General features: G+C 41.4%; 1 protein-coding gene across 1 annotated transcript in view; it reads left to right on the top strand.

Moving 5' to 3' along the window:
• Positions 1 to 20252, top strand: part of musk (muscle, skeletal, receptor tyrosine kinase) — a 28744-nt gene extending 8492 nt beyond the window's left edge. Inside the window, exons 4-17 of the mRNA XM_064307509.1 lie at positions 2457 to 2584; positions 2889 to 3030; positions 3876 to 4000; positions 5698 to 5857; positions 8322 to 8328; positions 9550 to 9813; positions 10807 to 10979; positions 12405 to 12428; positions 12549 to 12637; positions 13520 to 13679; positions 14152 to 14323; positions 14828 to 15019; positions 16992 to 17140; positions 17598 to 20252. Coding sequence (XP_064163579.1) covers positions 2457 to 2584; positions 2889 to 3030; positions 3876 to 4000; positions 5698 to 5857; positions 8322 to 8328; positions 9550 to 9813; positions 10807 to 10979; positions 12405 to 12428; positions 12549 to 12637; positions 13520 to 13679; positions 14152 to 14323; positions 14828 to 15019; positions 16992 to 17140; positions 17598 to 18280 — 2468 coding nt within the window. The 3' untranslated portion in view covers positions 18281 to 20252. The remainder of the gene's footprint in view (positions 1 to 2456; positions 2585 to 2888; positions 3031 to 3875; positions 4001 to 5697; positions 5858 to 8321; positions 8329 to 9549; positions 9814 to 10806; positions 10980 to 12404; positions 12429 to 12548; positions 12638 to 13519; positions 13680 to 14151; positions 14324 to 14827; positions 15020 to 16991; positions 17141 to 17597) is intronic.
• The last annotated feature ends 1768 nt before the right edge of the window (positions 20253 to 22020 follow it).

Below are 22020 nucleotides of genomic sequence, written 5' to 3' on the forward strand. Positions count from 1 at the left end.
TGTTTAAATAACAGGGCAGATTTTATGGGCCAGTGAGCACTAGAGTTCAATGCTTAAACCCTTGGAATAAACAAAAATAAACAGTACAGATACTTTTGGCAAAAATACACAATTTAGGAAGTTTTAGAACGCAGTTTTCCGGCTTAATGTAAGTTATGCAATCCGAGGGCGCCTTCTCCAGATAAACTGATGACAACGTAGTCATGATTTGCGTGTTAAATTCTTTGAAACACTGAAGCATTTCCTGAACACTGTGGTAAGCACATCCCCATCCCCCGCTCTAGATGTTTACAGTCACTACAGACCAAAATCCCCCAAAGCACTGTTTGCATTCCAGTTAAAAAAAAGTTTTGCAGGTCAGCATTTGTCAGGGAGGGTAAATGGGAACGAGGAAGATGAATGGTGAGGAATGTAATTTGCTATAGAAATAAATAAAAAAAAACATTTTAAAAATCTCAAAGAGAGGGCTGGGATTTGTGAAGAAAATGGTAACCCCAGTGTCAAATAAGTGCATATTTTACTTGTATGGTGCACTCAATGAGTTCCTGTCATTCCACATAGCCAATTACACGGATTAATTCGCAAATGTCCATATCAGTTTTATCCAAATGAAACATCTTGCCGCAGTACACCGCATAATTAACTTTAATCATTTATATACAGTACCTTTTATTTAGTATACAAGTCACATGATGCACATTATCGCACAGGCGCAGTGTCATTATGGTACTTTACTACCAATGGAATGAGAGGCAGAGACCAATCTGAATGTTCAACTCAAACCTATTGGACTCAGTATATGAAGTAACCATTTCAGAGATGTAAATATGGATGATTTAAATGGTTGCACAATGGAAAAGTACCCTGACCCTAATTACTTACACCCAAAACCAAAAAGATGTCAATGCAGCATGCCAATAAGCAAGTCGTTAAATTATTCCTTAAATATTGCAATACATTTAAATGTTCTCCCATTCCCATACATTCTGTATGGGTGTGAAATGGTCAATCAGAAGTAAAATGTTCATACCTTTAAGAGACATCAGAATCTGAGATTGCCGATCCAAATGTCAGTTTATAGTAGCAATATTTTTGACCGTTTTTTCAAACATAATCTCTTCAATAGGACTGTTGGTTTTCCAACCAACACACAATACAGTATGGAGATGGATATGAATACACAAACTTGGTCCTCCAATGTTATTTCAGTTTACAGTACACTGTACAATTTGGTCTAGCATTGTAATCCAAAGACAATATTGGCATAAAGTTCACTTGAAGCTTCTCTGCTCCTTTTTATACATCCCAGCACTTTTTATAATGTGGCAGAGAAATATGAAAAAAAGGCAGTGTAACATAGGCCAAACCTTTGGCTTACCAAAATCAACTGTCTGGAGCATCATTAAGAAGAAAGAGAGCACTGGTGAGCTCAGTAATCACAAAGGGCCAATGAAGACCTTTACAATTGATGACCCAAGAATTCTCACCATAATTAAAGGAAAGCCCCCAACACCTGTCCTATTCATTCTGCTGCTGCTGATATCAGCAGTTACATCACCAGTGAAGACAAGTGAGGCAGTACATGTAGGCACCATACATGTCCAAACACTAACACCAAATTAACAAAACAACACGCAAAACTTATGAAACTTTTGAAAAAAAAATAAGTAGACACAAAAATTAGTTTTTTTTTTTTTTTTTTTAAATAATAATAAAATCAGAATGGTTGGGAGATGCTGCTTCAGTAAGTCAGGGCCATTAAATTCGAGCCACATAGAACTTATCTCGTTGATAAGTTTTGGTGCCGTTAGACGCAGCACTGCGTGTTTATTTATTTTATGCTGTATTAAGTGTATGCATTCCTGGCTCGCTATTTTCACTTTTTTATGTATTGTTACTGTTGATATGACATGGTTTTAAATGAAATTTCAATCAGCTGAGAGTGAGAGAACCGGTAGCTGACAGAGAATGGGGGGGGGGGGGGAGGTGAAATATGAGGGTAGAAATACAATGGTTTCCTATGGGATGACATTTGTACGTTGAGGTAGGCATTGGTGATAACTGTGGTGGTATAGTGCGAGATTTTAACATAAATATGAATTTATCTGATGTTTTAATGTCTTGTAATTATTAGACTACAAGTGCGATTCTAAATATAAATTGTCTTTTGTTCTCGTGCTATACACCATTCCCCCATTTACCTTTTCAAAATAGATTTTAAACTCCTTTGAAGATGCACTTAAACACCAGCTTCCCTGGGTAGTGTAATATGCTTTCATACTGAGCCCTTTAGCAATACAAGTACAATAGTTTCTTCTCAAATTTCACATCATATTTTAACGTTTGGCAGAACAGTAGGTGCTCATGTTGTCTTACAGATTTAGCTGGGTCAGGCCCAGTTTTCCCTTTTTGCGTGTCATTTGACTTTTTTCGCGTATTGAACGCGTGTCTTCCAGAGCCCCAGATCAAAAGGCACCCGACAAACGTCACGCTCCTGATCGATTCGAAGGCGGTGTTGCCCTGCGTAACGCTGGGGAACCCTAAACCCGACATTTCCTGGATCAAAGACGACGATCTTGTGAAGGTAACTCGTTTACGACCGGGAACGTACGAAATGCCTCTGCGCCATTTGGCCCGGATTTGCAGGAGCTTTTTCTGATGCCACGGCACCGTAAGGTGATGATTTATTGACAGGACACCTGCCACCGTATTGTGACATTTGGCTTTCAAAGTGGTGATGAGAATTAAGGTCACGTGGGAGTCGTACACATGCAGTTGGCAACCAATGTACATAGACAAGGAATGCAATGTATAGTAATGCCTCGTTGTGCATGTCCTCAAAATGTGCAATTTTCATGTGATATCCATATTTCCCGTTCCCTTTACAGATTAGTGACCGCATATCCATTTTGGATTATGGAGCCTTAAAAATTCATAACATCAAGAAGGAAGATGCGGGACAGTATCGCTGCGTGGCCAGGAATAGCTTTGGAATTGCATTCTCAAAGCTAGTAACGATTGAAGTTCAGGGTGAGTACCAAAATGGCAGGGGCTGTATCTTACAAATGCAAATGCTAAACATGTTATAACATTTAGTTTGCTTATGAAAACATATAAGCTCACTTTTCTCAAATGTATAAAGAAAGAAAAAATAAAATTTGTATTTCATTTCTAAATATGAGTGGACTCACAAGGTATGTTCATTCTGTAGCACAGTAGTCCACTTCTTATTGGCAGGCCACTAAATGGACACACGCACTGATTGGTTTTATGCAAATTGCCATAATATTTATGTAAACATTTCGATCTCTAAAAAAATCAATACTAATTCCTAGCTGCTCTAGTGGACAGATATATTAGGTTTATATAACTACTTCATTAAAGAAATAGTACTGAGTATTTAATACTGAATTGCTCTCTCCACCAGCATAGGCAGACATAATGGACAGGCTATATTACAGTGTACTAGGAGTACTACTGTGGGTTTTGTTGTGTTGGTGCACTGGCCCTTATGTGATACTGTTCTATGACTTGTTTCTGTAAAGGCAATACATGAATTAATAAAACACCAGTAAAACACCACAGTATGTAAGTGGCACAAGCACTGAACTAAAGGAAATATATCAGGTGTCCAGTTTCACCAGTTCACACTCACATATTTATCAGACCTACAAATACATTACAAACTTATTACCAACTTTCATGCCATTTACACTGGGTTACACTGGGCGAAACTGCATTTGAGAACTGCATTTGCATTTCCAGTTTGAGGACATATCATGAATTTGTTTTGTCTTGCAGACCTGTGAGCTCAATGATAAAAATTATGATTTGTGTCGATATTCCGTGTCTTATTCCATGGTTTATCTCTGCAGCTCCAGCCCGGATATTAAGAGTCCCAAAAGAAAAGAGAGTTCCTTTTGGGACAGAAGTAAAACTGGAGTGTAATGCCACCGGAAATCCAATCCCTACTATAACATGGCTGGAAAATGGGAATACTGTGAGTTATATATGTGTATTTTTTCTACTTTTCCTCCTCTTTCTTTTCATCGTCCACCTTAGCCTGTGTGGGCACAAAGGCTACAAGTGTAATTTAAGCCTAGAGACTCTTTGCCATCAAAGCACAGTGGGATCGAGTTAAATGTCAGTGTCAGCAGATTTCTGCAGCGCAGTATAGCTGTCCAAGTCCTATCTGAAGTTATGGCCCCATTTGGTGCTAGCTGCGATGTGACTATTAACACCATTCCAGGTATGTAAATGACTCCACCGCATCATCGCTGGTGTGGCAGACATAAAAAGAGCATTGGCACGTTTTACTAGAACATGAATTCAGTACACCTGAACGTTTGTCCTTAACTTTGACTTATGATTAAAGGCGTGTCTTCATTTTATTCTTCACCAACGCAGTTCGGCGAGTTTATTAATCGCCAAAATGAATTGGGCAAACTGTGTGTGCAAAGAATGAAATGAACTCTTGCACTTAATAATAAATCAGTGGGTGCATGCTAATTGAATCAAGGCCATGTCTTCACTACACAGCGATACCAACATTAGGATCATTAAAGATTAAATTAAATATTAAATATTTATTGAATGTGTTGCAGGGAATCCACAAACAGTAACAATACCAAGCATAGATTCAATATAAACCTGTAAATTAAAAGCCTATTTGTTGTTTTATTATTTATTAATTATGCAATTATCCATCCATTATCTATACCTGCTCATTCCTGGTCAGGGTTGCTGGAGCCTATCCAAGCATGCATTGGGCGAGAGGCAGTAATACACCCTGTACAGTTCGCCAGTCCATCGCAGGGCCATTATTCATTAATTCATTAATTAGGGGTCCAAGCAGCGAAGCTGGTGGAACCCTATTGTATCTGTTAGGATTATTATTATTCTTATTTTTCTCTGTTAAAAGTGTCTGAGGCTAAGCAACCATAAATCCTAGAGAAACCAAATTTGGTAGGTGGGTTCCTATGGCCCTTCACTACTCAGGCACTACAAATCACCTATGTCGGCCAGATGGTGGCACTATAACAAAGGGTCATGCGTAAAAGGCCATCGGTGTTGTTGGGGTCATTTTGACCCCAAGCTCTATTGTTTTATAAAACCATAATTTTGATCTTGTTTTTGTTGTGTTGGCTGAGGGCACTTTCACATTAATTTGTGTGTGTGTGTGTGTGTGTGAGAGAGAGAGCATGCGTGTGTGTGAGGAGAAAACATCTCTCAGCCATCAAGAAACCTTCCCGTCATCTCTCAACCACCAAGAACTGACATGTTCACTTCCAAAAATGGAACTACTATGGTCCAGATCCCCAACTGAAAGACAGGGTAGACTTAGTGCTTAGTACAGTCATTTGCATATTTCGCAATAGTCATATAAAATCAATACTTGATGTAAAAGGGGAGGATGGGGGGAGTCATGTTTTATTTACTGGGCTATTAAGGTGGTCAGTAGAAAGGCCTAAAGTAGCTGAGAGAGAAACTTGGGTAACACTTTCAGTTACAATTATTTTCTGCAGGTTTATATTGCTGGGGTCAAATTGACCCCAAACATGGAAGTTGTTAGTTAATTTGAACATAATAGGAGGGTTAAAAATCGCTCCATAGGGGGGCGCAATTGTTCCAATGCTTGGACGCCTCCCAACGCCGCTTGCGGCTTTAATTAATGTTTAACTTTTATTTTAACCTCAGATATCCGGAGCCTCGATAGAGGAGACGTTGGTTGGACAGGTTATACTCTCAGTGCTCCGAGTCGTGGCAAACAAGCCAGCCCTTTACACATGCCTGGCTACAAACCACCACAGCGGAGGGGCCAACACAGTGAAGGCCACTGCCAAGGTCACCGTCTCAGGTAGGTCCTTTCAATGAACTAACCATCAAAGCACCCGGGGCTCTTCAGTTGAAACATCCATAAATAATCGCCTAGCGGTGCATGAAGAACTCATGTGAACGTGGGCGTAGAATAATTAAAAGTTATGGGAGGCATACCAGTGCATTAATGGTCTGAGAAGAAAGCTTAGTTTTCACTGCGTATGCCACAAGCTGTAATGCCTGTTCTCTGGTCGCTTGTGCACTGCCCAACCAACATTCCACTGTGCCTTGAATGGGATATCGATGGACGGATATTTAATTTGTATGTCGAACGATCGCTGCTCTGGGTGAAGGCATCTGGGATAACAATGGATGCTCCAGCTGGGTGGCCTCCAAGTAATGAAAACGGGACGTTTCAGGGGACTAGTTGGTCAATCCTTCGGGGAGACTGTGCGCGCACCAGATGGAGTCTTTGGATCGATCTCATTGGACAGCAGATTTTTTTTTTTTTTCCAAACAGTCCCCAATACTTGCTGGAAGACATTCAGGGCCACGATTGCTGGAGAAAGAGCAATGAATAACCTGGGAAACCCAGAAGGCCCTATCCTCCCAGAAAGGGGAGTTTGTTACTGAGGGGGATTCTGGGATTCGGTTATTAGGCTGCACTGTGTTTGACCTTTCATGTGCAGCTGGCACAGGCTGAGTGCACATGCTCCATTTGCCAAAGCAGCCACTGGTGTTCAATATAAAAAAAAAATTAAAAAAAATCAGCATCCCTGCCAGCTGAGACCCGCTCCCTTCTGCAATGCCATGGCCAATTACGTGCCCGCCCCGTGGGGCTATGAGGTTACCTTGGCTTAAACATAGTTGCGGCATGATGGCATCGAGCAAGGAAATTGCACTAATCGCAGCAAATGTTTGGAAAATGACTGAAGGGTCCATCCTCTCACTAAATCTGACTCCCTACACAGATTCTGCTGTTTTTACTGTACATATTCACTGTGTGGTAAAAGAATGTGCTTGGTGGATCACCACCTTGTCAGTCCATGTTTATATTCACATCGCATATCCGCACAACATATTCCCAGCCCAAATTATATTCATCTTTGAGTAAGAATTGCGTAAGCACATGTAAGCATCACTTAAAATATTTAGTCGGCTCTCCTAGAACCCTAAAGTAGTACAGTACTTGTTGCTAATTTAGAAATACAAAAGTTTGTACTACATACTGCTTTTTCTTTGAAGATTGAGGGACTTCCTTACCAATTTAGTAGAAAAAATTCTATAATGTGAACAGCCAAAGTGTATGCCCTAAAATTATAGTATAGTAACTTTATTTTAATATTGAATGATCACCTTACATCTGTTAAACTGATATTACAAAACAAAATCATGCACAGTAAAGTTATCATTTTGCCTGAATATATTTCAAAATATCTAACTTTCAACAGAAGACTGTAGGGAGAAATAATGAGAAATATATACATTTCCTACCAAAGCCGTACATGTAAATCTTCCTTTCTGTAGCAAACACCCCCCTGTTTAAAAATGTAATTATGCCTTTCTAAATATGTACTTTCGGCATGATATGTGGCCTGTGTTGTCATAGCTGCTTTGCTTTCCTGCATCTGCCTATTGCACATAAACTGCCAGCTGTGTGCATAAATCATTCCCTCCGGCTCAGTCAATGGGTATACGTTTCTTAAGATGGCTGCGTTTCTGCCAGGACTGTGGACTGCATCGGGATATTAAATACATGCACTGCAAATATGTCACCGTTCAAGCAGGGGAGCAAATTCGACTTAATCAAATAAAACTGTAGATAATAAAGAGGGGCAATATATCTACATCAGAAATATTGCATAGCGTTACAAAACACAACCCACCACCCACCCACACACACACGCGCGCACGCACACATTTCCTAATCACTATCACGTGCCGTATTCCAAGAGTGATTTCCACATGGGAGAATTTCCATCTGTCCAAGTTCCATACGCAGCATATTTTGTCATTAAGACAGCCACCATCAACGTTGCTTTGCTTTATAGATCACTTTAACTCTTTCGGGATGTGTTTGGAGTTTAGTGGGTCTTACATTCTTTCAGTGTAAATATATGTGGCATTTTCCGGGTTGTTGCTTATCAGTTGTGTCGTAGCAGTAAATGCGGTCAGCTTTAAAAACCATCCTCTGAAATGCAGACCCCCAGTGTCGTACTGTTATCACAGGCTCTGGCGAATATCTTCTAACCCTGCTCTTGTCCCATGTGTCTTTGTTCTCTCTATGGTGCCGGCAATTTGTAACCGTTTGAGGTTCACACCTGTCGCATCCCCCGGCCCCCCACATGCACACCACCCTTACTCTCCGCGGTGTGGTCCACTCAAAGTATGCTCTGTGCTTTGTTCTGGACACAGTGTTCTGATGCCTGGATACAATGTAATCTTTCTTTTCTTCTTGGGGCCTGTTTGGCTGCTGGCGGCCGGAACTTGTGACTTTCCCGTAGAATGGAGGTAAGATGCTTTGAAGTGCTCCATTTGTTTTGGGTAGTCGGTAAGAAAACTGGAAAATGCTAAGTAGATGCTGTGTGTAAACTCGTGTTTCACTTGCAAACGTTGCATCAAGAGTTCAGAATGATCAAGATCTCTGACAATGAAATCACAAACCAAATGATTAAACATACGTTCTCTGATTTACTCCAAATCGATTCAGTTGTTTGGCATGCAAACTAGAATGACATTCCAAAATTGTATAAGTTGCATGAATTAAATTATATCACTCAAAATATGTGATTTAAGATAACGTTTATCAGGAAATATAAGCATGATAAGCAAGATGAACGTATACATTTTCATTTTCATTGGAAAACGGAGCCTCACCCCTCATATGGTCTCTGTTTCGTATCCCCATTTTAAGTTACGTAAGAATATTCTCTGGCTGAATTAGAGTTCACATCTGGGAATGATTAATAGGTTGAATGAAATCAGATAATGCATTCTTCATTGGAACCATACGAGCGTGACCAAAATCCGCTCTGGCTGAGATGTGGAAGACAATGTGCATCTGTACTTGGACTTAAAAAAGATTAACACTAATTAAGGCTGGAAAAGAAAAGCATTTTAATATTTTAGTTTCCAGCTAGGATCCAAACAGAAAATCTTTTCGTTTGGAGATCAGTTGTAATAATAATGTGCCTATGTCTTGTAAATGAGGCTTAGCTGATTTACCATATTTACAAATCTGACAAATTTCACTTATTGCACATGACTAGTAAAAAAATATCTTGAGCATATTTTCCATTGAGGGCTTTCAGTGATGAATACTACTACCAGAGGACTGTAATTCAGAAAATTCTATGCATATTTGGGTGGCGAATCACCACCCTTCTTGCTGGTCCACTGGACCTTGACCAATTCGGAGCAGGGTTTAGCTCTGCTAAACCAGAAGAATCTCTTGCGGGAATGTTCTCAATGTACAGTGCATTCTGTTTGCTGCCCCATGTAGCGCTTCTTGACGCTTAGCATGCGGAAAAAAAAAAACTCAAGATAAATTTCCAAATGCAAAGTTCTTTCAAAAGGCTTATCATGTATCTCAACTGAATGGTGTACAGTTCATAATATATGGTCAATCTCTACCTTACTATATCATATTGTGAATTGCACTGTCATGAACTAGCCATCTATTGACATGTGCGGTGCTGTTGTTGTAAGCCCTTCTCAATGTGTCGTTGGCAGGCTGTACAAAGGCCCCGCGGGCTACTGCAGCCCGTACCGGGGCGACGTGTGCAGGGGGACGCTGCGCAGGGACGCCCTGGTGTTTTTTAACTACTCGCAGCCCGACCCGGAGGACGCACAGGAGTTCCTGGCCCAGAGCGCCGGCGCCGAGCTGGGCGCGGTCGGCTCCTTCTGCCGGCCCGCCGCGCGCGCTCTCGTGTGCCACCACGTCTTCCAGGACTGCAACCCGTCCGGCCTCGGCCCCGCCCCCAAGCCGGTCTGCAGGTAACGGGCGGGAGAACCCCGGCGGGCAAAACGCTGGGTTAAAAATGGTGTGCGAGTAAAAGCCGCTATCTTACAAATGCTTTTTTTTCAGACTTTCAGACAAGCTGTGAAGGGGATTTAAGCAGAGCTATTTCTAGTTCTAGTATGATTTAAATTTTTCTTTTATGTGATACAGAACATAAGAAATGACAAACGCATCGATTACCTCCTTCAAATAGTTTGATTTAGTCCTCTGGAAACCTTTCTCGTAAGAAACCTTTCCCATGTACCAGCTGAGATGCAGTTTACATTGCACTAACTGCCTTTTTCTGCGTGGTGTTCAGAATACTGCATTAAAACTTCTAGGGTGTTTGTCTTTTTCAAAAAGTATTTTTCCTATGTGATTTTTCTGAAACAATGGCTAGCAAAATGGCTATTTAGGTAACTGCTGTGGAATTAAAGTATTAGACTAACTAAACTACATAAGGTGCAAATTCTGTGACAAAACGGGAAGGTGGCGCAGTGGTTGGCACTGTTGCCTCACAAGGAGGTTATTTGAGGTTCCGGTCCCGGCTGGCCAGATCCTCCCTGTGTGGTGCTTGTAGGGTTTTCTCAGGGTGTTCTGGTTTCCTCCCACACCAAAAGACATGTATTTCTGGATAGGTATACTCATGCCATTGCTCTTGACTAAGACGCTGGCCTCAGAATTGGAGTTGGTCCCCGGGCACTGCACTGTGGCTGCCCAATTCTACTAAGTAGCTCGGATGGGTCAAATACAGTGGACTAATTACCCCACGGGGTTAATAATGTAAAGCATAACATTATTTTTAATAATATGTTATATATAATAATATTTTTATTTTAATCAAAATGCAACAGAATGAGATCGCTGTTACAAACAGCAGCTAAACAAAATATTTGATTACTGTGATTGTTCACAAAGAATGCAGTACTGATTTTCTACACATCCCCTGGATGACTTTGTGTTTGTAAGCAACTCCTCTTTCCATACAGAGAGCACTGCCTGGCTGTGAAACACTTGTACTGTCAAAGGGAATGGGCTTCCATGGAGGACAGGTTCACGGGAGGATTTTACAGCCCAGGGATGAGAATCCCCCTGCCAGACTGCATGCTCCTGCCCAGCCGACAGACAGCTCCCTCGCTCTGCACCGCGGTCCCGTTCGTTGGTAAGACCCTTTTTGCCCGCCTTTTCCATGACCTCCCTGTTGAAAATTCCAGCTAAGACCAGCTGTGATTCCATGGTGGTCTTAGCTGGCCATAGCTGGTCTGCGGTAGGTCAAAGCTGGTTAAGCTGGTAGAGTAAGCTGGTGGCCAAACTGGTGGACTAGCTGACTATTGGCTGGTCAGCTGATGAACAGCGAGTTGACCAGTTAAAACCAGCTGGAAGTGTTGAAAGCACATCTTAAACCAGCTTGACCAGTGTAGGCTGGTCTAAGCTGGAATTTTCAGCAGGTTTTTGACATATGGGTTTATGTGATGTACAAGAGTATGTAGAATTGTTCCGGTGAGCAATTATTTGAGGAGTAAATTCTCATTGTTTTGGAATTAGTGTGGCAATGTTGAGAAGAAAATTTATTTAATTTAGCAAACAAACCTAGTTTTATTTCTATCTAGCTAGCTACCATACAGCTTAGACTATTCAGGCGTGGTTAGCATTTGTGAAACATGTATGTAGTATCGTATAGCAGGAAGAAAATCTTGTGCATTTTACTGTACATATTCTTTATTTTACAAAGACTAAAGCACATCTCAACCATTTTTCCACTTGTGCTTGAGCAAGGATAAACTATCTCCACCACCCCTGTCCTCTCAGGCTGACAATGTAGGTGAGCCACCTGGAACCCTAACTGCTGATTTCATATTCATAAGCAAGAGACTTAAGAACAAAAAAATTAATTAATTAAAGACTATGAAACTTTTCTCAATATATTCTGACAATTACGGCTAAAAATCTATGCATTTTTGCATACATTTTTCAGGACCGACTACAACTACATCTGGCTATAATTACATGAATACGATACAATATATATACAGTGAATATAGTTGTTAGGTCACTGTTTTGCCGTACAGTTTTAGCAGGTAACTACAACACAAGGACAGGGAGTGAGAAACGAGTGGTGCTGTTTCCTGGTTTGAATCTCGGGGGGGGGGGGGGGGGGAGGGGTCAGGGGTGGGGGGTAAAGAGAACACAAGGCACGCCTGCTATGCCTGTTTTCAATAGAGTTTTGGGAAGCACACGCACAAAGATGTGCGCGGGGTCAGTTTGTGAAAGCAGGCCCAGGTTCTTCTCCCTCAGAAGCAGTATATTAGTTAGTCCACAGTAAAGTAATCAGCATGGGCACACATTGAAGTCCTTACGTTGGGAAAGAATTATGAAACAAATGTCTTGTACAACTTTTCTCCAGAAGTGAACACGATTTGCTCACGTTAAAAAAGAAAACTAAAAAATAACTCACCACATTGTATATTCAGTGTCAGTAGCATGGATTAATGCATTTTCTCTCCACTGTAATGTTTTGGTTCTATTTCAGATATCAAGAGCTGTAAATGTATTTTCTCTTCACTTTAATGCTTTTTTTCTGTTACAGATATCGAGAAAGACCAAGTCACAAGTAAATATTTTTATCTTTTTCTGCATGAGTATGCAGCAGATGCTGGTTTTGAATGAAAATTTGCTGATAAATATTACTCTCTGTTTTTCTTTAAGACGTGTTTCTCATTTATTTCCATAGCAAAATGTTATAACGACAGAGGACGTTTTTACCAAGGCACAGTCAATGTCACAAGCTCTGGATTTACATGTCAGAGATGGAGCCAGCAGGTAAGTAATGGGTATATGTCTTTTAAAGTCCATACACTGCCATAGTGCAGTGTAGCATAATGGGTAAGGAGCTGGTCTTGTGACCTAAAGGTCACAGGTTCGATTCCCGTGAAGGACACTGCCGTTGTACCCTTGAGCAAGGTACTTAACCTGCATTGCTTCAGTATATATCCAGCTCTATTAATGGATGCAATGTAAATGCAATGTAAAACTTGTGTAAGTCACTCTGGATAAGAGCATCTGCTAAATGTAATGCATTCCTTTCAATGACAATCTGGGTAAAATTAATCTAGGCCTTAATTATAATGTTTTTTTTTTTTTTTCATTCTTGCAGTTCCTGTATGTCTGTTGCAAACCCTATGAAGTAACAAAGTCATTAGGGACTGTCAGGACTGTGGGGTTTTTTTTTTTTGAGTTAGGAGCTGGGGGAAATGGCATGTTTTTACTCTCTTCTGGAAACCATTAGTCTTTGTGCACTCAGAGAACTAATTTTGTCTGTATCTGTGCATAATTAACGCAGTGTTTTGCTTTGTATTTCATTTCATATTTCATAATGGCATCCATGAGAAATGAATAAAAATAAATATATTTCAGATGACAGTTCATAAAGCACCATCAAACTGCATTTACATCTATACTACACATACTGTGATTCCAGTCACAGGCCCAATCTGGTACTGTCATTAGAATACTGGTCTGGTGCCAATAGCACCAACTGTACAACAAAAAATATATAAGAAAGAGAACAATTATTAATATACGGTATATTATATATTAATGAAACACACCAACTCTGGCCTTCAAATCATGCACATGTTCATTTGGTGGTGGCCAACTTTTTTAAAAAAAGGAACTAAAAATGAATGTTTGTTTTTCACGAAGGATCCTCACCTCCATGAGCTCTCCCCAGACATTATACCAGAGTTGCGGAATGCCGAGAACTACTGCCGGAATCCCGGTGGAGGGAGTGAGAGGCCCTGGTGCTACACCACCAATCCGCTCGTCAGACGGGAATACTGCAACGTTCAAAAATGCGACGATGGTAAGAATGCGCACCATTATTTAACTGACACACAATGCAGCCACATAGTTACATCATGAGCTGCTGAATCTGTTCAGTACCACAGTACATAACAGCCAAAAACCATGAGAATGGAAGATTAAGCAGAACAATTGTTCGTATTGACCATTTATCATTTCAGTTCCACCTTATCCCCAAGTAACTAATCTGCATTCAGGCTGCTATCAGTAGCCTCGTACCGCGATGCTGCAGTTCTGTGACTCTGATCGTCATCGTTCTCTTTGAATCAGAAAAAGTGTAACAGTATCTCAACACTAGCATGGAAAAACTTCAGATGTACTGGTTATGCTTAACAGTGTGCCAGTGGATTATCTTTAAACTGTCGATGACCTTGTATGTATCGGCGATGTCTCAAATATTTTTGTCTGCGGGAAATGCTGAGATAAGACCATTGCGTGAAAAGAGGATTCGTTGTTCTTTTCTGTCCGCGCAGTTTTCACCCCGGAGTCCTCGTATCCCAGGCAGATCCCTCCTTCGTCTACGTCTCCGACCTATTCCATGAGCGTCATCATATTCGTCATAGCTGGCTTCGCGGTCGCGGCCTTTTTCATGATCCTCGCTCTCGCGTGCCGGAGACGGAAGAAGCTGTGGAAGAGCAGAAAAAGGTTGTTATAGACAGTTTATATTGACTTGCAGTGAATAAATGCAATAAATAGTTCAGAGCACAGAAAAAAAGAAAAAGAAACTATTGATATATTATATAATACATAACATATATAACAACAAGCATCGGTAAAATGATGCTTTTTTTGATCCATTGACTGATTTATTTTTGGTGAAAAGCTTGTCAGTCATGCAAAACAAGGCACAGAAGGCCATATTTGAATAATGTGTTTTTCCAGGAGAAAATAATACTGGCACAAATTAATATTTACAATACTTATTTAATGTTATTAACGTAATTTTTATTGCAAAGATCATTTTCAAGGTCAAGATCTGTCATTTTAAAACAACTTGACTCATCAGTAAATTTGATGGGAAAGATAATTTCAAGTAAGGTCTGTAAATTGATGCTGTATATCATTAAAAGTGGTACAGAGGCAGGTTTGTATCCCTTTGGCAATGTCACTGTACAGGTATAGGTAAACCTGCTTCCTCTGATCCGACAGGGCGATGGAGACGCCTGCACTGACAGCGTTACCCTCTGAACTGCTGCTGGATAGACTGCATCCCAACCCCATGTACCAGCGTTTGCCACTGCTTCTCAATTCCAAGCTACTCAGTCTGGAGTATCCCCGCAACAACATCGAGTATGTCAGGGACATCGGAGAAGGCGCCTTCGGGAGGGTTTTCCAAGCTAGGTGAATATGAATTCAGTTTTCTATTCATGTCAAGTGAATGATATGTAATCCTGATTTGTTTATGTTACCTAATCACTGAAAGGTTACTAACAGATTAAATCATCTTCCATGACTAAAAGATAGTAGGGCTGCCAGTTTACTGTATGCAGTTTATCGTGTTAATATAACTCATACTCAGATTAGTATGGATTAAATTACACTATATCACCACTATCTATCACCATATGATCACTGACAATTGAAGATCCATTAGTGTTTGTGGTTCAACATAAATAAAATAAATGTGTTTGAAAGTTGGCTGGAATGTGTGAATTTAGCAAGTGTAGCTGTAATGAAACTAGCTATCTGTGTAATGACAGCACACAAGCTAGCTATTAGGCTGGAAAATGTAATTAATTCCATTATATTTCTGTAAGGCACAATAGGTTTGGCTGTTTTAGCAGGAATTCATTCACAATATTGGGTCAATAATGTACATTTACAGCTTTTGGACTTAAATACAATGTTTTAATTCCTATGAACAGTTAACTTGTTTTGGTCAGGTGAAAAACTAATCCCAACTAGCCTTATTGTCAATTTCTGTCGCTACACACAGTAGCTCACAAGGGGCTTTGAATAAAGCATAATGCACATATAGTACCTTTCAGATTTTGACTTGGGTCAAAAACATACAGTATGATTCCCATTAAATAAATGAAATATTTTCACCCTGACATTACTCTGTAAATTATTACTTACAGTATAGCTTTTCTTTTCTCAGAATTGTAATAACAGGGTTTGGGGAAGATCAAACCATGGAATTCAGTGCATTTTGTGAGCGGTATTGTCTTAGTGGTTAGGTAACGCTTGACCAATGTAATTCAGTCTAAAAATGCAAACACAAGATGTCACAAGATGCGTTATGTTCTGTATGAAAATGGTATAAATGTATTTCCTCTCAGTAATCCATCTGCATAGGGAAGGAATTCATTTAGCACAGGAGACTCCTGGGAACACTAGCGCGTATATATGCGTTTCGTACCCCCTTTCCCGAAATAGAGGGTGGGAGCAGAATATCAGCACGCGTCAGATTGCTTTCAGTGTGCAACTTCCCTGTAGACATTACCTTGTCAGCAGTGACTGGTAAGGGGGCTATTTATAACCCCGCAGAGAAATGCTCGCTTTCTCCCTGGAACGCTCGGGGAGCGGAGCGGCTTCCGTGACAGGAAGTGAGCAGCAGCGGCGTGATAAGTCCCCCGTGAATGGCCTCCATTATGGCTCAGCCGTGAGTCAGACGCAGTGAGTTAAACACAGCGACGTCTCAGCCCGCGAAGGGGAAAAACTAAAAAAAATGTTTACTCGGTAGGTTGGAGTGTGACCTCTAATGATTATGTTCAACTTCGGTTTATGTGAAGTAGAAGGATACATATAATGCACAAGACTACTGAGCCGAAATAGTTTTTACTTCTCATAAGAGTAATCAGGCTAGGGCTGCTGGGGGGGCTCCATGCTGTGGTGGACGGATGATTCCCCTGGTCTCTGACTGAATACCGACCGTGTCAGTGCCGACTTTGGCCGGTTGGTCCATGGAGCCGAGCACAGTTAGTCACCGAAGGTAAAGAAGGGTTCAGCTGGGTTAGGGGTCCATGTTTCATCACTTTCAAGCCATCCTCTCTTGGTCAACTGGGTGCCTGTGAATTACATGTTAAAGCCGAGTATGAAAGGTCTTCCTCCTACTCCACGCTATGCAAGCTTGGCTGTTGTCTGCAATGTGAAAAGAAGCTGTGTTTTCTTAGAGCCATGGTTGCCTACACATTGGTAGAGGGGACCGTACGTGAATGTGGCTGCGGTTGCAGATAAGTGGACATTGCAAATCAGGGTGGGAATTGGACTTGTTCAGCCCAACGTTCAATAACAAATTTATTGGGGCTCCTTCTTGTACGTTAACTTTGTGTTTCAGGACCCATAACTGCTCATTAACTGTGTGTTTTAGGGCCCCTGGCCTGCTTCCGTCAGAGCCCTTCACCATGGTAGCGGTGAAGATGCTGAAGGAAGAGGCCTCTCCAGACATGCAGAATGACTTCCAGAGAGAAGCAGCTCTTATGGCCGAGTTCGACCATCCCAACATCGTCAGGCTCCTAGGTATTCCCAAGACCCAAAGCACATATGTTACAGTACTTAAACTCACAGACCTCTTTAATCCTGAATGCAGATTTGTGTGTATTGCATTTCTGGTCCCATTAATACACACACTCAGAGATATGGGCGATTCCTGAATCTTTGTGAATTAAGTTTTTCAACATGAGTCCTACTCCTGCCAGATTTTACGGCTCATGTGACAAAACCTTGGCCTGATTTGATCAACATTTGTCCTTCACTTCATGAATATATTTACAAATGAATTCAAGTGTCCTAACAAAATAAACACTTTAATTCATTTGTAAATACATTTGTGAAGTTAAGGACAACAGTTGATTGAACATTTGCTCTTGCTTGTGGTGATTTACATATATCTCACTGTCTCTCTCTCACGCTCACCCTCTCTTTCTCTCTCTCACCCTCTCTTTCTCTGTCTCTCCCTCCCCCTCCCTCCCCTCAGGTGTGTGTGCCGTAGGGAAGCCCATGTGCTTAATGTTTGAGTACATGGCCCACGGGGACCTGAACGAGTACCTGCGTCTGTGCTCCCCGGGCCAGCAGCGAAGCCCGAGCCAGGCCAGCCTGTCGGGCCACAGCTTCTCCTCGGACCTGGAGCTGGGCTTCCTCAGCTGCGTGGACCAGCTCTTCATCTCCAAGCAGGTGGCGGCCGGCATGGCCTACCTCTCCGAGCGCAAGTTCGTCCACCGCGACCTGGCCACCCGCAACTGCCTGGTGGGCGAGAGCCTGACGGTGAAGATCGCCGACTTCGGCCTGTCGCGGAACATCTACTCGGCGGACTACTACAAGGCCAACGAGAACGACGCCATCCCCATCCGCTGGATGCCGCCGGAGTCCATCTTCTACAACCGCTACACCACCGAGTCGGACGTGTGGGCGTACGGGGTGGTGCTGTGGGAGATCTTCTCCAACGGCATGCAGCCCTACTACGGCATGGCCCACGAGGAGGTCATCTACTACGTGCGGGACGGCAACATCCTGGCCAGCCCGGAGAACTGCCCGCTGGAGCTGTACAACCTGATGAGGCTGTGCTGGAGCAGTCACCCGACGGACCGGCCCAGCTTCGCCAGCATCCACCGCATCCTGGAGCGCATGCACGAGCAAATGCTCCGCGCCAGCCTGCCTTGAAGGACCGCCGGGCATTCTGTACTGACGCTACCGTCTCTCACGCCGACACCTGACACCTGGCGATCGACATCTGTCAACAAAGGAGTAAATTAGTCCGGCGAGACGATAGCGGACAGGATGTTGGCCACGGGCAGGAGTCATAGAAGATGAGTACTGCCCAGGGTGAGCACGAACTCTTTTTCGTTGTTTTTGTTTTTATACGCAAGTTTGTTGCTGTTTTGGGAACTGGAGAGAGGACAATAGGTGAAACTTGTGGCCTTTACACGAATACTCGCTCGGTCAGTGCCCAATGTATTTAACATTTCAAGTTCTGCATCTATTTGAGCTCTTGTGTGCAGATTACAAACTATAATATTGACATATCCGACTAACATTTTAGTTAAAATATTGAGTCAAAATGCCATAACTTGTGTGTGTGGAAAGGGGTATATTCCAAAAATGGCACACAATCACTTTAACCTTTTGGTCAAGTGCTATTTTTTAAAATATTGTTTGTTATTCCCAAATGGGGTGTTTCCCTAGTTTCTGTACTTCTGTCTATTTACGGTATTACAGTTATTATACAAAAATGCCATATATAAAAATATACACAGGGATTTTATCACAACAGTGGCATCTCCGTTTAGAATATGTTAGGCCTAAGGAAGCTCTGCCACAACAGCTTCTCATTCATTCATTTTCTCATTCCACTGAAGCAGAACTTCCTCCTCTGCATACAGGCTTTATGTTGAAAACACATATACAAGGAGTGAATCACTCTACCTTTTAATGAGTTTCAGCAGTTTTCACCATCCACCCATCATCTAACCTGCTTATTCCTGGTCAGGGCCACAGATGGGCTGGAACCTATCCCAGCATGCATTTGGTGAGAGGCAGGACTACTCCCTCGACAGGTCACAATCCATCGCAGGGCACACACAGCATTCACTCAGACACTCGTATCTTATGGGAAATTTAGAGTCTCCAGTTAGCCCAAACTGCACATCTTTTGACTGTGGGAGGAAACCCACGTGGACGTGGGAAGAACACGCAAACTCCACACACAAAAGGCACCAGGACCTTTCTGTGAGGCAACCGTGCTGCCTAATTTTTTTTTTCCCAGATTAAAGAAAATTAGCCTGATTTCCCTGAGACAAGCATGATTTTTGACCTGGTGTCTATACATCTACATATTACTGTTGACTAAAGCATGAGAGCAACTTGAGCTAGTAATGTAAGCTTGGCTCCATAGTCCCTGTCTGAAATGAGCTTGCCACTAAACCACATGCACTTGAAGAAATGGGTGTGGTTTTGCCAACATATAACCAATATCATAATATCTTGTTAGGATGCAAGACTTGTGACTAGAATTAATATGCCCTATTTTTATTTGCAGATTTATTTATTTTTATCTGGTGTCTGATGCTTTGTAAATATTAAACAAACAGAAATGCATGTTCATATTTACTCAAGTAATGTCATTATGTGAAACAAACACTTTTCAGGTTCCCTCTGAAATTTTCATTAAGATCAACACACTATGGACATGAAGTTACATTTCTGAAAGGTACCCCTTGAAAAATCTAGACTGGGCATTCTGTTAGAAATTTTTTCAGTTTGAGGACCTATATACCATATGAAAAACACCCTCATTCACAATAAATATTACAATAAACACACATTTAGTTATTATCAATATTCACCTTATGTGTTTCAGTTCTCTGGATGTTGTAAAATGTTATGTTCTTACATGGGTTTTTATGTGGATTCAATTATTGAGTGATTATAAATACTCTAATAATATTTTTAATTTTTTTTTCATTTTAAAATGAGTGAATTTTTTAAAAGAGACTTACTCACAAATCTATTGGAGTTATTTTTACATGTGACTCCTACACCGCTGGCAATACAAGTATTACAAGTATGTTAGACAGGGGGCACTGTTTCACCACAATTATGAGAGATTTCAATAAACCAACTTTTAAGGCTTCAAGACTGTTTTATTTACATACAGAAGTATCACTATACTTTTCCAGAAAAAGAACATTGTGTTCTCTTTCTATATCATTTAGAAGGTATAATTTGAACTTCTACTCTCCATTCTGGTTATATTTTGCAAACCCAAATGCTAAAACATTAATCAAACAGAATGATATGTTAAAACCATACTGAGATTTTATAACACACAATATAAATACCGTTTTTCTTTTGACCCCAAAAGAACCTGTCAACATATACTTCACTTTTAACTTTATATATCAGATATACCGTACTGTATCCTTGACCTTATTTCGCCCAGTTCATTTTCCCACAATCCTATTTCAACAGTATATGATGAAATCGTTTCTGCATTTAAGAAAAAAAAAAAAAAACCATAAGTAAAATTCATTTGGAGGCTAATTCATGACGGCGCACAAAGAAAAGGCACTGGCTCGAGCACGAGGAACGATTTAAACGTCATTACAACCGCAAGGAGGTACGAGGGGAAACTGCGGAGGTGCTGCGGGAGGGCCAGGAAAAACAAACCGACGCTCCCTCGCTCCTGGTCCATGCAGCCAGCGCGCTGAACCACAGAGCCCATAATGGAGGGAGGGAGGCAACACAGGGGGCCTAAACGATCTCAGAGCGAACCCTTCAACTCCACGCGACCCTTCACAACGCACCACTGTTTACTCACGTTACAGAAGAGATGACGGGATGAACGTCTTCTTCCCGTAGTTCTGCTGTTCCTCACTGTATTCCTGTGGCTGTATTTTTCCCAAAATCAGACCATGTTTAAAATATATGTATATATATATATATATATATATATATATATATATATATATACATATATACTACATTAAAAACAGCCCAAATGAGTTCAAATTACACTTGAAAAGATGGGAGTTTCACCATCAATGTTTTGGCATCACTTCTACTTTGACTCATGTACAGTACTCTCTTGTTTCTTAAACCCACTTAAAACCCTGCAACTGTGAAAAAGATTGCTCACACGGGGGTGGAGTATGCCTCACTCCTAGACTGCATTGCTAAGCATGGCCTTGAGATATAGAACTGCATTTCAAGGCCATGTATCTCACTCGGAGCCTGTTTCATGATCATTTTCTGTTCAGAAATCTCGAGAAAAGAACGGTCAGCTGCCTGAGACATGTGTAGTGTGTCAATCAGACCTGGGTCAAATACACATTTTTTTGGGATTCAAATACTTTTCTACACTTTACTGATCTTGTCTCGTGTACTGGAACCAATTAAATACTCTCAAAAAGTGCAAACCCTGCCTTCTGGTCATATTGGCAGGCTCAATTACGCCAGGCACAATCAATAGAGCACAGAAAACCATTTGAATCCAATACAAAAATACGTATTCGACCCAGGTTTGATGTCAATAGACACTCCGTTCACTTTCCTAAGCATGTTCTTTTCTGGCTCCTGTGAATAGAGGTCAGTCTTTCCCTTTAGATGTTTGCAAAGAACAATTAAAATACAGAAGAATGCAGGTCCCAGCCATGAAGATTTAGGAAGCTGGCCCAGGTCAGGAGCCAGACTGTAGGCCGATTGTCCTCAGGACTCACGTTTGCAGTGTGCTGCACATACCAGGCATTTCATGATCACTTCCAAGACACAGAACACGATTCATATGGCACCGACCAGACCAGACCAGACCAGAAGTTTTAAGCTCTCCGTCAACTTCAGCTTGTTTTTTTGGGAGCGTTCGAGTGGAATTCTGGGAAATCCGGAGCCCTGATAACAATGTGACA

Source organism: Anguilla rostrata, chromosome 14, assembly GCF_018555375.3.
Source record: "Anguilla rostrata isolate EN2019 chromosome 14, ASM1855537v3, whole genome shotgun sequence".
NCBI lineage: Eukaryota > Metazoa > Chordata > Actinopteri > Anguilliformes > Anguillidae > Anguilla > Anguilla rostrata.